The 16,681-nt window shown below is 46.3% G+C and overlaps 1 protein-coding gene across 1 annotated transcript in view; it reads left to right on the top strand.

Moving 5' to 3' along the window:
• TBX5 (T-box transcription factor 5) overlaps window positions 1-16,681 on the top strand; it is a 49,503-nt gene that overhangs the window by 22,751 nt on the left and 10,071 nt on the right. The window contains exon 7 of the mRNA XM_070475326.1: window positions 13,329-13,555. Coding sequence (XP_070331427.1) covers window positions 13,329-13,555 — 227 coding nt within the window. The remainder of the gene's footprint in view (window positions 1-13,328; window positions 13,556-16,681) is intronic.

Raw genomic sequence — 16,681 nt, forward strand, 5'->3', positions numbered from 1 at the left:
GCAGTGAGAAAGCGTGGGCACTTCACTGTCAAGCTGAATGGGAACTTCCTGGAAGCCAAAGGTCCCATGGGGCCAAGGACGGCCACTGAGTGTGGGGAGGTGCTTTTATCGAGAGGATGGGAGTCAGGTTTTGTGGGATGCATGGGATTTTTCCTTTTAACTTACTCTTGTTTTTTAATTTTGTAACTCTATTTTATTTTCAGCTGTGTCAGGTCCTAGTTGCTGCAGGATTTCCACTGAAGCATTCAGGCTTCCCTCTGGTTGAGGTGCTCAGGCTTAGCTGCTCTGAGGTTTGTGGGGATCTTAGTTCCCATCTCAGGAATCGAACCCATGTCTCCTGCATCGGAAGGTGGATTTTTAACCACTGGACCACCAGGGGATTCCCTAAGGTTTTTTTTGTTTTTTTTTTGGCTGAGTTGAGTGGCTTGTGGGATCTTAGTTCCCCTACCAGGGGTTGAACCCCACATCTCCTGCATTGGAAGGTGGATTCTTAACCAGTGGACCACCAGAGAAGTCCTGTGAATGGGATTTGAATCTGTTGAGAGGAAGAGCTTTCTGGGTTGGATCGGAGGAGTGTGCAGGGATTCACCCGTTTTGGGCTCTGGAGAAGGTGTCAGACTCTAAAGATCTCTGAAAGCCAGCTGCCATGGTACTGTGACAGGGAACACTATCCCTAGAAGCACGGGGTTCTAGCGGTAGAAGGGACCCTGGGGGGCGGCATCTGGTATAACCTCCCCGCTTTTGCAGAAAAGAAAACTGCAGCCCGGAGACTCATTTTTATTTTTTAAAATTAGTTTATTTTAATTGGAGGCTAATTGCAATACTGTAGTGGTTTTTGCCATACACTGACATGAATCAGCCACAGGTATACTTCTGTCCCCCGTCCTGAAGCCCCCTCCCAGAGACTCATTTATTTATTCAGTTTTGGATCTGTTGCTTTCTTCTTCAGTGGACACCCATTCTTTCAGGGCTTACTCTGTGCCAGGTCCTGAGGATGCAAAGGTGAATCCATGCACTGAGGGGCAGGGTTCACGGATGCTAAAGCAGGCTCTGGAGCTGGGGTCTTGGCTAGCACACCAGTGAGCCCTGGGGTTTCCCCAGCTCTATCTGCTCATCTGTAAAAGGAAGATAATTATAGCACCTACCTCTGGGGCTGTTGCGTGGATGAGGTGAGGTAATATGGGTGTCCTAATTACTATTGCTATGCAATGAATGACTCCATTCCTAAATTTCCCGTCTACCGGCTGTGAAACCCTGGACTCTGAGCTGGCTCATCATTGCTGCATGCGATTCTGAATCCAGAACAGCCAGAGCCCCAGCCCTTCACTTCTGACACCTCTGCACCCACCCAAGGGGGAGGACGTACAAACAGCCTTGGTTCTCCCATGAGGAGGTCAGAGACCCTCACAGTGCTCCAGATTTTGTCCACTTAACAACCTACTCCCCCTCAGTAATGCTCCCTAGATGCTGCTTAGAGTGGAAAAGCCGGGCATCGCTCGCTGTCACTGTGCACAAGGGGAAGCCAGAAATCCCCAGGGAAGCACTTGGGTTTAGCTCAGGGTCTGGGGGTTGGGAAGGATGCCTCTGGGCAGGTGTTGATTGCCATCAGGTTTTAGTGGGGATGGCTGCAGGTATCTGACAGCCAGACAAGGCTGGGTGTCCAAGATGGCGCACCCGCATGACCGCAGTTGACGCTGGCTTTTGGCTGGGAGCCTGGCTGGGTGGTCCCCTGGAGCGTGTGCATGTGGCCCATCCAGCATGGACTCCCTCCATGGTGACAGGCTGTCCTTGGAGAACCTTGGGAGGGCCTTTGCTCACTAGACCTTGGGAGCCCGTAGCATCTCTTCTGCTACTTTCTGTGGGTTGAACAAGACTCACTAATGGGCTCAGATTCCGGGAGAGCCAGGGGTCCTCCCTCTAGACATAAGGAAGTCGGAAAGTGTGCCTGGGTGATTTAACACTGCTCCAGCTTGTCTAGGAGCAGCTGGCACTGTCCCTGGGCTGGAGTGACCCTGGATCATGTCAGGAGGAGATGGGATCCATTCCCTCTTGAAGTCTGAGGCCAGGTCAACACCCAGTTGAGGTGCAGATGCCTGGCGGTGAGCATCTTCAGGATAGAAGGAATCGCCTGTCTGCCCCGGCAGGTTACCCCTGGTCTTTCTGGAAAGACAAACCCCAGAATAGGGACAGGCAGCAGCAAAGTGCTTCCTTGGGTGCTTCTTGCTTTAATTCACACAGTGCGGCTGTGAGTCATGCCTGGCCTTTCCGGCATACAAGCATTTGTGGCACACGATGGGGAGGCTGGCAGAGCCCAGTGGTAGCGGCTTCAGAGCTCTTCATGGGAGAATTAAGGTTGCCTCTTCTTCCTCAGTCTTCTCGTGGCCTGTCGATGTCTTGGCAGGAAGTGATCTCCAGAGCTGGGGTCCCTGGAGTCTCCGGTTGGCCTGGAAGGACTGATGGCAAAGTTCCAATATTTTGGCCCCTTCACATCAGGTGAAGAGCCAACTCATTGGAAAAGACCATGATACTGGGAAAGATTGAGGGCAGGAGGAGAAGGGGGCGACAAAGGATGAGATTGGATGGCATCATCAACTCAATGGACATGAGTTTGAGCAAACTCTGGGAAATAGTGAAGGACAGGGAAGCCTGGTGTGCTGCAGTCCATGAGACTGTGACGAATTGGACACGACTGAGCGGCTGAAAAAGAACAGCAACCAGAGAGCAGATAGGAGAGCCAGGAGCCCAGGTTGTCCCAGGTGGAGCAAGTAGGTTTTATCAGCCCCAGGCTGGGGACATCTCTGCCCACCCACGTGAGAAACAGATCATTGTCCCCTGCCTCTGTAGGGCAGGTCGCCGCCTCCTCTTCTTCCTCCTTGAGGGTTAGGCTTCTTAATCAGTATATAGGATCCCTTTGGAAAATCCAGTTAAAGCAAGGAACTCTGAAAAACTCACACTATATAAATAGAAGAAAAAAATGTCAAGCAATTTTGAGGAATTTGTAGGGTCTGGGATCCTTAAAAGGTTAAAACCCAGGACTTTCCTGGTGGTCCAGGGGCTAAGATTCTGTGATCCCAGTGCAGGGGGCCTGAGTTTGATCCCTGGCCGGGAAACTAGATCCTGAGTACTGCAACTAAGACCCGGCACAGCCAAATAAATAAATAAGTATTAAAAAAAAAATTTTAGAACCTTTTTAAAAAAAGGTTAAAATCCTTCCACTAGAGCCATCCCTTCTTCTCCAGCAACCCCCCCTGCCCCTGCCTTCCTAATTTTAAATGACTATTCAGCTCCTAACTTCAAATGGTCATTTTTCAAAAAGAAGGCTCAGCGCTCTTGTATTCTCAAGCTGATGTGCTTAGTCGCTCAGTCGTGTCCGACTCTTTGCGACCCCATGGTCTGTAGCCCACCAGGCTCCTCTGTCCATGGGGATTCTCTAGGCAGGAATACTGGAGTGGGTTGCCATGCCCTCCTCCAGGGGATCTTAACGACTCAGGGATCGAACTCGTGTCTCTTATGTCTCCTGCATTGGCAGGCGGGTTCTTTGTTGTCTGAGGCACCAGGGCTGGACATCCCATGGGGATGTTCAGTTAATGAGATGTGATCTCCAGGACAGCGAACATCCTGGAGATGACATTAACTCCCCACTCCTTGCTGTACTTATGGCTGTGCCTGTGGCTTCCCCCAGGAAAGTGTGAATTTATGTAAAACAAGAAGGCTCTTTATGTTTGGGAGGCCAAGCCAGCCTAAGTTGTCAATGGAAGTTTGTCCTGAGAGGTCTCATCTTGGTCCTGATTGTCCATCATTCACCTTCAACACCGTACCCACCCCTCTGCTCCCTCATTGAACCTGCTCTTCAAGGACAGTGTCTGAGGGCAAATCCCCCGTAAGCATTGTTTCTCAAGCTTTTGTCAGACATCACAGTTAGCTGGGGGTGGGGAGGCTGGTGAAAAAAGCAGATTTCTGGGTCTCACCCTTAGAGGTTCTGAATCAGTGGCTCTCGGGATAGGGTCCAAAACTGTGCTTTTTCAAGTTATTTGATGGAGGGGTCCCCTGGTCACCCCTGGATAATTTCTTGGCCCTACAAAATGAGCAAAGACTTGTAGAAAATAATGTGTGACCTTACCTTCTGGAAATGGAGCTCATGGACTGAGCTGTTTTATAAAAAGGAACCCATTTCTGTACTTGGTGGCCAACTTTGGCTGAACATTAGAAGTCCCGAGAATGTGTCCCAGTATTGTATTATGAAAAATGTGAGATATATAGAAAACATGGAAGAATTGCATGGTGATCACCCATATACCCACTGATTAGGTTCTACAATTAATCTGGCTATATATTTGCTCTATCACATATCCATCCACTGATCTATCTATTCACCCATCCACCAACCCATCTGTTTATCTATTCATCCATCAATGCATACATACATTTAACTATCCACCAGTCTACCCATTCACCAATCCACCCATCCATCTACCATCTTATTTTTTTTAATTTACTTTTTAATTGGAATAAAATTGCTTTACATTGTTTGTATTGGTTTCTGCCATATGACAATGCAAATCAGCTATAATTATACATATATCACCTCCCTCTTGGAGCATCCCTCCCCTCCCCCATTTTTTTGGGGGGGTGTATTTCACACTTGGTTGCATTTGTGAGGACTTTCATCCTTGTATTCTTTAGCAGGCGTGCCATTAATGCAGATTCAGTCTCTGTTCATGATTCTCTATTTCAGGTAAAGTCTACATACTGTGAAATGCAAAGACATTAAGTGCACCATTCACTTCTTGACAAATGTATATACCTGTGCAACCCAAGTCCTTTTCATAATATAAAGCATTCCTCCACCCAGAGAGTTCCCTCATGTCCCTTCCCATTTATTCCTCTTCTACCTCCCCACCACAAACAATCAATATTCTGATTAAAAAAAAAAAACTGTCGGTTAGGTTTGTCTGTTACAGAATTTTATATAAAGGAAACCATACACTGTTTACCCTTTTGCATGAGGCTTTTTCCTCCTGGGGAGAACTAGAGATCCTGGGACCCCTTTTGAGTAGCAGATGCGAGTATGGATTTCTCCCTAGAGGAACTGACAAGCTCTAATGATCTGGTATTTGGGATGGCATGGGGAATGAAATTCATAAATCAGGTGAAGCCCTTGCAAGGTAAGAATGTCTGCTTCAAAATCATGTGGTTTCTAAGCTGGGGTTTGTGGAGCAATGTGTCAAAATATATGCCAAGCCTTTCCAAGCATTGTATTGTTTGACCACCAAGAAGGGGATAAGTCTGACTATTCCCATTTTACAGAGAAGAGACGGAGGTTCAGAGAAGGGAAGAACTTAGCCAGCCCCGCAGTGGCCAAATTGGTGGCTGTGTACCATCAAAGACAGGCACATCCACACAACCTGACTTCAGAGTCACAACTGGAAATGAGTACCCTGATATGAAGTTACATAGAGATTTAATGAGGGAACCCCAAGGTCGCCCACCAAAGTTGTCATGAATGCTGGGTGCTCTTGGCCAGTGAGGGCATTGTCTTTGAGTTTCTTCCTCTTTTTTTGGTCACAGCATATAGCATGTGGGATCTTAGTTCCCTGACCAGGGATTGAACCCGTGCCCCCTGCTGTGGAAGAGCAGAGTCTTAACTACTGGACCGCCAGGGAAGCCCCAACATTTGAGATTCTTGGTGCTGCTCACAGCAGACGGCCCTGTTAGAATCAATGGTGGGAATTCATGTCACTTCTTTGTGTCCCCCTGGCCTGACCAGCAAGATGGAGCAGCTGGAATTCAGTGCTTTTCTCCACCTTGTTGGTGGGGTGAGACCTGAGTCATAAAATGGCCGTCAAGCACTTTGTAGATGAGGATGATGGGAGCGATTATTATTTGCTGAGCTAAAATCCCGCTTGGGGTGAACTGCCCGCATCCCTTGAGGGTCCACACATGTTAGATTAGAATCATTTCCCCAAGCTTATCAGAAAGTTAATAAATTGGGAAGGCTCTCGTGGGATGGGGGGAGTGTCCTCTTTTCATTCTGATCGCAGATTAAAGTGCTAGCGAGAGGAGGAACTTGCTTGCGAGAACAGATTTTACAGGCCCCAGCCTTGCCCCAGTGCACTGCCTTAGTCGTTGGAGAAAGGCTGCCAGAAACTGAGTAAGCATCGCCAGGGGAAAACAACAACAGAAACTCACCCCCTCCTCAGCACCCCAGCGCCCCTGCCACCTGCTCCCGTGAAAAGGCCAATTCAGTCGGCTGCAGTGGAAAACATTCTCAGGGCTCTTCGTTAGCTGGCGGCCGGCTGCGATGCCGTTTGGCTGTGGATTTCAATATTCCCTTGTAATGTTTTACAACCCAGACCCGGCGACAATGGCGTCATTCATTGCATCCGCTCACGTGGAATAGAATGTGAGAGAGTGGTGGAGCCGGGGGAAGCTGGTTGGTGGCCCTGATACCCAGGGTAAACTGGGGTACTCGGGTCCCTGGTTGGTGTCCAGACTGGGCAGATTGTGTCTGTGTCAGCCGAGTGCAGTGGGATTTGACTTTTGGTAAAGCAGGAATGATGGACAGTTGGATCGGTAGAGGTTGATGTTACCTGATAAAACCAATACCTAACTCTGGTAGCCTCAAAGATGCTCTGTGCGACAGAAGTGTCATGTTGCCCTAGCAGCGATGGGAAAGCAACAATTGCCTATTATCAAGTGTAAGTTGGGAAAAGCTTTGGAATAGCACTGACCCCGGGTGCAGCTCAGCTTTACCTCTTCTTAGCTGGGTGATCTGGGGCAAGTTGTTCAACCTCTCTGCGTCTCATTTCTTTTTTCTGTCTCTAAAGTAAATGTCATCATATGGATGAAACGGGGTTCTTGCCAGGATCAAATGAGGGAAAGCGTGTAAGTCAACCAGTGCAGTGGCTGGAGAGCTGTCCCTGTGACCCGGTGGTAAAGAATCCACCTGCACAGCAGGAGATGCGGGTTCGATCCCTGGGTTGGGAAGAGCCCCTGGAGAAGAGAATGGCAACCCACTCCAGTGTTCTTGCTTGGAGAATCCCCATGGACAGAGGAGCCTGGTGGGCTACAGTCCATAGGGTTGCAAAAGAGTCGGACGTGACTGAGTGATTAAAAAAGAGCAACAGTGGCTGGAACAATAGGATGCACACACACAAAAAAACAAACAATGTAAATGATAAGGAGCAAGATGAGGATGAGGAACATGGTGATGGTGAGAATGGTCATGCTGATAATGATGATATTGGTGAAAACAATAGCCCCCAGTTGCTGCTGTCTTCCCAGACCCATGAGGGCTTTTCAGCTGTCCCTTTAATTCTCTGCTGCCTGTATTCTTGAATGATGCTGCCTGTATACTTGAATGATGTAGAGGAAAATAGGTCATCTTCTCCTCACGGGGACTTTAGAGGCCTTTGCTGTGTTGCTGCTCACAAGTTCCTTTGACTCGTGCGTTGATGAGCCCAGGAAGAATGATCCTGGGAATTTCCTGGTGGTCCAGTGGTTAGTACTCTGTGCTTTCACTGTTGAGGACCCAGTTCAATCCGTGGTTGGGGAACTAAGATCCCACAAGCCACGTGGCATGGTCAGAAAAAGAGAAATGACCCCAAATGGTGTTTATTGGGACCATTTTCTCCTCTTTGTCTCTGTAACCCCATCCTGACTGAGAGGTCACTCTGCTCTTCCCTGTGTCGATTCTGACACCTGCCAGGTGGATTTGGGGATGTTGTATTGCAGACAGCAGGGGAGACATGCGTGGTTGCTGTTGGGGCTGATGTTTCAAGCTCCTCAGAGAGAAACATACTGAGAGGGACAAGTGGTTATTGACATAATATGCCTTTCCCACTTCTGTGAGTGTTAGTAATCAAAAGCAGGATTTGGCTTTTCCAGAGGGTAGTTTTGCAATCTGGCAGTGCCGAAAGGGAGAATTCCACGGAGTCCATTGATACATTCTCTTGTAAATTCCCTCAGCCAACATTTTTTAAGAGTTATTTTCTTTAATTAAAAAAGTAACCATCCCCATTAAGAATATCAAAATAAAAAGAGACTTCCCCTTCCCTGTTGGATCTCTGACAGCCCAGTACTCGAACTAAGCAAGATCTAAATTGAATTGCCAGTGAGATTTGACATTTTTGTTTTATTATTATAATGATTTTTCTTCTTCTTCTTCTTCTTTTTTTTTTTTTTTTCCATTACGTAGCTTCAGCCGCCAAGCGAGAACTATAAAGCTAATTTCATTCCTTTCAGCCTCCTGGCCCCAGGGGGAGAGTCTGAGCAGTGGAGCTGCTCAGTATGGCTCCAGCTTTGGTTCTGAAATGACACAGTCCACAGGAAAGCTGGGCTAGGAGACCCCAGGGTGTCATGAGGGTGTCTGTAACCTCATGGAAACTTGGCAGACACTCTGTTGTCCCCTGTCTGGTTCCTCTGACATGCTTTGTGATGACAAACAAAGGCAGGGGCCCAGAGTGAGAGACTGTCACACCCCTGAGAGGTGGGTGAAATGAGAGGGGAGTCTGAGGCTCCAAACCCCTGCACCCCTAAAAGCATATTATGTTTTAAAAATGGAAAGAGGTCAGTAGGAAATTGTCTAGAAGTAATTTGGAGACAGTTGGGTTAGAATTCTGATGGTGCCTCTTTCTAGTTCTGGGACCCTGGGCAAGTTATTTCATCTCCCTTGGCCTCGGTTTTCTAATCTGTAAAATGGGGCTAAGAGCAGTCCCCGCTTCAGAGGGTCACAGAGAGGATGAAGGGGGTGAATGCAGCATCCTTCAAAATGTGCTAGGCGTTGTGCTCTTTGTACGTGGGATAATTTCAGGTGTACTTTTAAAAAATTCAATTAGGTAAGTATTTTTATTTTAATTGCAGTAGAGGACCTTGCACCACAAACCCGTTAATGTCATGGCTGTTATTACTCAGAGTAAGGCAAAGCTCGTTTAGGCAAAGAATTTATTTAAAAATGGAGTAAGGTAAAGAATGGTTGGTTCACAGCAAAACAAACATCACAGCTAAGTTCAGGATTTCCTGATTCATATTTCTTCTACAGAGGGCTTCTTATCTTGGTTAGGGCCTTGGGCTCCTCTGGCAGTCTGGGGAAGCTTAGGGATCCCTTCTCAGAAGACTCTGATTAAATGTGTAAAAGAAGATGCACCGATTGCCAAGGAAACCCATTATATTAACACAGAGTGATCAGACTCTTTTCTAAATGGCGACATAGTAACATATGCACTTCATAAATGTCTTAAGTAATGGGGACCCAGTAGCAGATCGAAAATGACTGTAATTTTGAAGTCATCATGAGCATAAGCGGTGTCTGGAGACCTGTGCAGCTGCAGCAAGATGGGGAGTTATTTTGTTTCTGTTGATGACAGTCGCTAGGGCTGCTAACTCAACTGTGGCTTGCTGCCGACACCCATCACAGAAAGAAATACTGAATTCCAATTCGGGATTACTGAAAATAAAGACATCATTTTGAAAATCCAAGTTTACACCCCTAAGTTTTTCCCCAAAGTTGAGACCTCCACGTTCAGGAGACAGGCTTATGGCACGGCTCCCTCCCGAGAAATTTTATGAGCTGGAAGCGCGAGTCATCTTGTAACGGCGGTTATAACAGCTTCTACTATGTGCCAGACATTTTCTAGAGTATGTTGTTGGATAATTTCAACGATCTTGAGAGATAACTGATGCTCAGAGAGATCGAGTGTCTTGTCTAAGATCACACAGCTGTTAAGATGGTAGGTCTGATACAGAATGCACTTTTGCCTGAATCTAATATCTTTCTTCTTCCCACTGTACCCTGATTCTTAGATACTCAAATAAAAATCAGAGTCCAGTGAGTGGGTTATCAGTGAAGGTAAGGTGTCTGGGGGACTCAGGGCTGGCTGCTGTGGTTTCTCCTGATCATCTCTTTACTTGCTCGTTTTGCAGGTGACCTGCTTTATCCTAGCTCACTGAGTTAGCAAGGATATTGGACTAGGGGTGCTACAGGCTGAGTGGGGTGGAGGACCCAATGAAAGATATTGTGTGGAAAATGGACATTTCAAGACTTTCCTGGTGGTCCAGTGGTTAAGATCCTGTGCTCCCACTTCAGGGGGCAAAACTTCCATCCCTGGTTCGGGAACTAAGATCCCACATGCTGCGGGGCCAAAAAAAAAAAAAAGGACAAGGAAGCACTTTCTTAAAATGTTAAAAAAATTAGAATGGAATTTCCCCAGAAGTAGCAGCTTTTCTGGATCCACAGATGACGAGATCAGATTCAAATCCTCTTTTGTCCTCTCACTCCCAGGGACCCCTCTTGGGAGAAATGTGGGGGAAACTTTGAATATCTTCTACTTCATTTTCATTTTGCTTTCCAGCCAAGGAAGGTCTTCCCCTGTGAATTTCACCTCTGTTTCCATTGCCTTTCGTTGCCCAAGGTGGTGTGGAGGGTGGGGGACATGGGGAGGATGAATGGAGAACCTGGAGGGTCGCATGTTGTCGTCCAGGAGACTGCGAGCACTTCCTTTATTTTGTGTGTATCCCTCCTAGACTAGTCCTCCTGCTCTGTTGTAATTAAAATTATGTTAATAATTTATATAATATGCTATTAACAATTGTAATAATTGTTATTTTCAACATGGGAATATTCATCTAAACTTCATAAATGCTGGTGGTGGTTTAGTTACTACGTCATGTCCGACTTTTGTGACCCCATGGACTGTAGCCTGCCACGCTCCTCATCCATGGGATTCTCCAGGCAAGAATACTGGAGTGGGTTGCCATTTCCTTCTCCAGAAACTTCATAAATGCTTACTGTAAAAAGAGTCAAACAGTGCAGATGTGCAAAAAGTAATGTTGTTAGTAGCTCAGTTGTGTCCAACTCTTTTGCAACCCTGTGGACTATAGCCCACCAGTCTTCTCTGTCCATGGGATTTCCTAGGCAAGAATACTGGAGTGGGGTGCCATTTCCTTCTCCAGGGTGTCTTCCCGACCCAGGGGTGGAACCCGAGTCTCCTGCATTGGCAGGTGGGTTCTTTACCACTGAGCCATGAGGAAAGCCTGCAAAAAAGTAATAAGTTGATCTAAAAGTTCTCCCATAACCCCAGCTTCTGGAGGGACCCACTGGGATCTATTTCATAATTTAGATCATGTTATATCCTACCTCTTTAACTTCTTTTATCTTGCAAAGATTTATGAATTTATTCATAAACAGGCAGCTTATTATTTCCAAAGGTTGCATGAATATTCCATCATCTAGCTCTGTCAAAGTTGACTCAGCCATTAATGAGGGGATTTAGATTGTTTCCAGTTTCTTCCCTTTGTTCTGGAGAAGGAAATGGCAACCCAGTCCAGTCTTCTTGCCTGGAGAATACCATGGATAGAGGAGCCAGGACGGGCTTCCATGGGGTCGCAAAGAGTCAGATGTGACCGAGCAACTGAATACTTTCACTTTCATAGACAATGCAGTGGAAAAAAATCCTCATACTTACCTTCTTAGGAAAATCCATAGTAATGGGATTGCTTGGTCCACTTTATTAAAAATTTCAAAAATGAATGATATCAGGAATTCCGTGGTGATCAGGTGGTTAGGACTCAGTGATTTCACTCCCATGGCCCTGGGTTGAATCTGTGGTCTGGAAACTAAGATCTTGCAAGTTGGTGGTGTGGCCAAAAAAAAAAGGTGATATCATATTGCCTTCCAGAAAAGATGGGCAGATCACCTTATCCATGCTGTAATAGTTACTGTCCTGCACAAGATATCTTTTCTGATCCCAAACACTGGCAACCCTTTTCCCTTAGTGGATGTGAGAGTGTTATGGGTTGGACTGTTCTCTTCTTTAACAGCCTGGATATTTCTGTCAGTTCTTCCTTTTACCTTTGAGCTTCTCTGCAAATATCCCTCCTTTACTCACCTGGTTTCCTTTGGGGCTCTTGGTGATCCTCAGCTCCACTTTCCTCCTTTCCAGGACAGGTTTCTGTTGAATTGTCTGAGCTCTTATGAGGACAAAAATAGGAATACCTGAAAGCTAAAGGGAAGGGAATGTGGGGGGACCTATCATAAGAGTGTGAGGGACCAAGAGTTTCCCTGGTGGTCCAGTGGTGAAGAATCCACATACCAATGCAGGAGACATGGGTTCGATGCCTGGTCTGGGAGGATTCCACATGCCGTGGAGCAGCTTAGCCCATGCGCCACAACTACTGAAGCCTATGCACCCAGAGCCCATTCTCTGCAGCAGGAGAAGCCACTGCAATGAGAAGCCCATGCACCACAACCAAAGTAGCCCCCGCTCGCTGCGACTAGAGAAAGCCCATGCAGCAGCGAAGACCCGGCACAGCCAATAAATAAATAAATAAAAATAATAAGAAAAGAGTATGAGGGACCAGATTTTGAGCACTTCGTTAGAGGCTCTCCATGTGGCACTCACTGTATGCTGAGGTTTAGAAAGGCTGTGATCCATATGGCATCTTAAGCTGAGGTTTAGAAAGGCTGTGGTCCACTGGTGGAGAATGAGACCTGACTCTGGATCTGCCTCTCCTTAGATCACATGCTCTGTTCTCTATCTCCTCTGTCCTCTTTCTTTTCCTCTTCCTGCCACCCACCTCCCCCGCACTGTGTTTCCAAAACTGTGACTGTCCTGCTGATGGCTGTCGTTTGTTGTGACAAACGCCGCTGTAAGGCTTTCACATGTATTAACTCATTTCTTCTCTCAACAATCCTTTGAACCTAGATTTTGTTTATTATCCATTTTTGACAGGTGGGAAACCAAGGGACAGAGAAGTTAAGTATTGTCAGAGGCAACAAGTACAGCAACTCAAAAGGAAATTCTAAGGCACAGGCAGTAAACTCTTCAGATTGGGGTGACCTAGATTTTTCTGTGACTGCCCTAGGTGATCAGCTGCCATTCTTGACTAATGTTAGGGAAAAACCACAGCCCCATTTTAAAGATGGAGATCAAGAAGTTAAGTCTCAGTGACTTCTCAGCTCTCTAGCATTTGAATTAGGGAATTCAAAGACATCTAGAATAGGGTGAAATATTTCAACTGACATGTGTTTGTTGATTTTTAGGAGGAATTCTGAACTGGGGGTGCTCATTTACCTTTCGGCATATGTATAGAACTGTTCATGAACCTACTTGCCTGAAGTGTAAGACATGGAAAGATGGTGACTAAATGTATATGTCCCTGACATAGGATGCTCTTGAGTATAACTGTATCTCTCCATTCATCAAAGATCCCTTTGTTTCTTATTCTGTGATTTTTTTCCCCCAGTGGATGCTTTGACCCTGTGGTTCAGACAATGAAGAGATCTCGATCATGCCACTGATCAATGTTATTTTGTATCTTCTCCCTTTTAGTAAAGAATATCCCGTGGTTCCCAGGAGCACAGTGAGACAGAAAGTGGCCTCCAACCACAGTCCTTTCAGCAGTGAGCCTCGAGCTCTGTCCGCCTCATCCAACTTGGGGTCCCAGTACCAGTGTGAGAATGGTGTGTCTGGCCCCTCCCAGGACCTCCTGCCCCCACCGAACCCGTACCCGCTGCCCCAGGAGCACAGTCAAATTTACCATTGCACCAAGAGGAAAGGTGAGTGCGACTGCCCTGCCCACCTGGCCACTTTCTTTTCTTCTTCTTTCCCTTGAAAAAAGGAAATCCACCTAACTACATGTATATGTATTTTTAAAATGTAAGCAAGTGCACTGAGGGACCGAGAGACTGTAAGAGAGTCAGACCATTCTGGTACAGCTAGATTCCTTTGTCACATCTCTGCCAAGTTCTAGCCCCTTCCTTGGGGAAAGCTTATTTGAAATGTCCAGATGCATTTATTTATTTACACTTGCACATACACACAAATACAGAGTTTTGCTTTTACTTTTAATTGTTGATATCATACTGTACCTGTTTTGCAACTTGTATTTCTTAAAATTTTAGAATATATTGTATTTTTTTTAACTTTTTATTTTATATCGGAATATAGTTAATGAAAGGGCTTCCCTGGTGGCTCAGCTGGTAAAGAATCTGCCTGCAATGCGAGAGACCTGGGTTCAGTTCCTCGTTTGGGAAGATCCCCTGGAGAAGGGAAAGGCTACGCACTGCAGTATTCTGGCCTGGAGAGTTCCATGGACTGTATAGTCCGTGGGGTAGCAAAGAGTCAGACAAGACTGAGTGATTTTCACTTTCATAGTTAATGAACAATGTTGTGTTAGTTTAAGGTGTACAGTAGAGTGAATCAGTCATGCATATACATGTTTTGATTCCTTTTCAAATTCTTTTCCTATTTAGGTTGTTACATAATATTGAGTAGAGTTTCCGGTGCTCTACACTAGCATACACTGTAGATGTCTTTTCATGATCCTAGAACAGCCTCATTCTTTTTAGCTGCTGAAAAGGAAATATTACCCCAAAAGGATAAAGCCAAGTTTATGTTGTCAAGGGTAGTCAGGGAGTATGCTTTCAGAGTCTTGGTTGTATTATAAGCCTACAACCTACACTCCAGGGAACTTCCTTGGAATTTGATGTGCTCTTTAGTCCTTGAGCAAGGTTTTTTCCAAGTGGATTCTGAGCTCTTCTTTCTTTTCCAGATCAATACCAAAAAAAAAAAAAAAAAAAAAAAAAAAACCAAGGTGGAGAGGGAGTAAAGAAAATCATGATAGATTTTGTCTCCTGTGCATCCCCTCTTTAAATCTCCTAGGCTGTTGTCTGAGACATCTCATCATTTCCTTTGCCTAATGAGAAATGGATGACTTCCTCCTAAGCTCTCTGAGTCCAGAGGGGAAGTTAAGGCAGGAAATTTCTGGTGGCACATTTTCCAAGGCCGAATCGAAGGTGTGGATGTGGGCAGTGGGGCCAGGGAAACAGATTTGAGTCTCAGCTCTGCCACCAACGTCCTGGATGAGCTCAGGCGGGTGTCCTAGCCTCTCTGGGCATCAGTTTGTCACTTTGCAAATAGTGCTGAGTTTCTGAGAGCAGTTGGTGCTTGGTGAGCACCCCATGGGTGGAAGCTAAGTGAATCCCAGGAGGCAGTAAAGAGAAGGCTGCTCATTTAGGTGAAGGTTCGGGAAGACAGACATAAGGGGAGGAGACTGTGCAACCTCTTGCTTACGCCTGTGATTTTCAGAGTCAGACTAGTGAGATAAATCCGATCTTTGACATTTTCACATGTTTATGATTAGGGGCAAGTTACTTAGTCAATGCCTCTAAACCTCACAACAAACCTCTGTAGATTGGAGCCTGTAGATTGGACCTGTCTCCTCGGCTTGGTGTGAAGAGGCTATGAAATCAGCACTGGGTCGAATTAATACCAGCCCTGTTTTGCTCCAGATGGTCCGTGGCCCTGTCTTCCGAGTGCTCCCTGTTGGATCTCAAAGCCCCATCAGCCAACACGACGCCTTTCAAAGTCCAGTGGTGCCTGGACCTTCTCTTTTGACATGAGAACAGGAACACAGTTTGGCTATTTGACATTTACCAAAGTCACGTTTTGAAAGAGGGAAACGCTGTCATGGGTCCAAACCTGGGGCTGGGGAGCTGACCCGGGGAGACTGGGCTTTCCAGACTTACCTGAAGCCCATCCAAACTCTTTGGATCTGGGAGGCCTGAGCAGCATCAGCTCATCAGGCCCCCTGGCCCGACTCCCAGCACGCCCGCTGCCGGATGGGCTGGAGCCCAGATGCCTGCAATATGCCTTTCAGGCACAAGCAGGGGTTAAGAATGTCCTGTAGCACACAGGTCCCGGTGTAGAGGTGCTGTTTCATATTATATTTCAGGGAGCCCTGCCGAGGTTCCAGGCCACAACCTTTTCAGGAACATTATTAAGTAGGCACTGTTATATAAACCCATTTTACAAATGGGGAACCTAAGGGAAAACTGTGAGCTGATGGTTCTTTTTTTTCTCTTAATTAATTAATTTATTTTAATTGGAGACTAATTACTTTACAATATTGTAGTGGTTTTTGCCATACATTGACATGAATCAGCCACAGGTGTACTTCTGTCCCCCATCCTGAACCCCCCTCCCACCTCCCTCCCCATCCCCTCCTTCAGGGTTGTCCCAGTGCACCGACTTTGAGTGCCCTCTCTCGTGCATCGAGCTTGAACTGGTGATCTATTTCACATATGGTAATATACATGTTTCAATGCTGTTCTCTCAAATCATCCCACCCTCGCCTTCTCCCACAGAGTCCAAAAGTCTGTTCTTTACATCTGTCTCTTTTGCTGTCTCACATATTGGGTCATTGTTACCATCTTTCTAAATTCCATATAAATGCATTAATATACTGGATTGGTATTTTTCTTTCTGACTTACTTCACTGATGGTTCTTTTTTTTAAAGCTACTTTTTAAAATGTTTTATTTATTTTTAGTTACTTATTTATTTTGGCTGCATTGGGACTTCATTGCTGCGTGTGGGCTACTCTCTAGCTGCGGTGCGTGGGGTTTCATTGTGGTGGCTTCTCGCTGTGGAGCACGGGCTCTAGGGCACTCAGGTGCAGTAGTTGCCACACGCAGGCTCAGTAGTTGAGTCTCCCAGGCTCTAGCGCACAGGCTCAGTAGCTGTGGCATGTGGAATCTTCCCAGACCAGGGATCGAACCTATGACCCCTGCATTGGCAGTCGGACTCTCAACCACTGGACCACCAGGGAAGTCCAAACTGATGGTTCTTAAAGGCAGAGTTTGAACCCACGCCTGGCCTGCAGACTCTGCCTCGACTATGAAC

Source organism: Odocoileus virginianus, chromosome 12 (assembly GCF_023699985.2).
Source record: "Odocoileus virginianus isolate 20LAN1187 ecotype Illinois chromosome 12, Ovbor_1.2, whole genome shotgun sequence".
Classification (NCBI taxonomy): domain Eukaryota; kingdom Metazoa; phylum Chordata; class Mammalia; order Artiodactyla; family Cervidae; genus Odocoileus; species Odocoileus virginianus.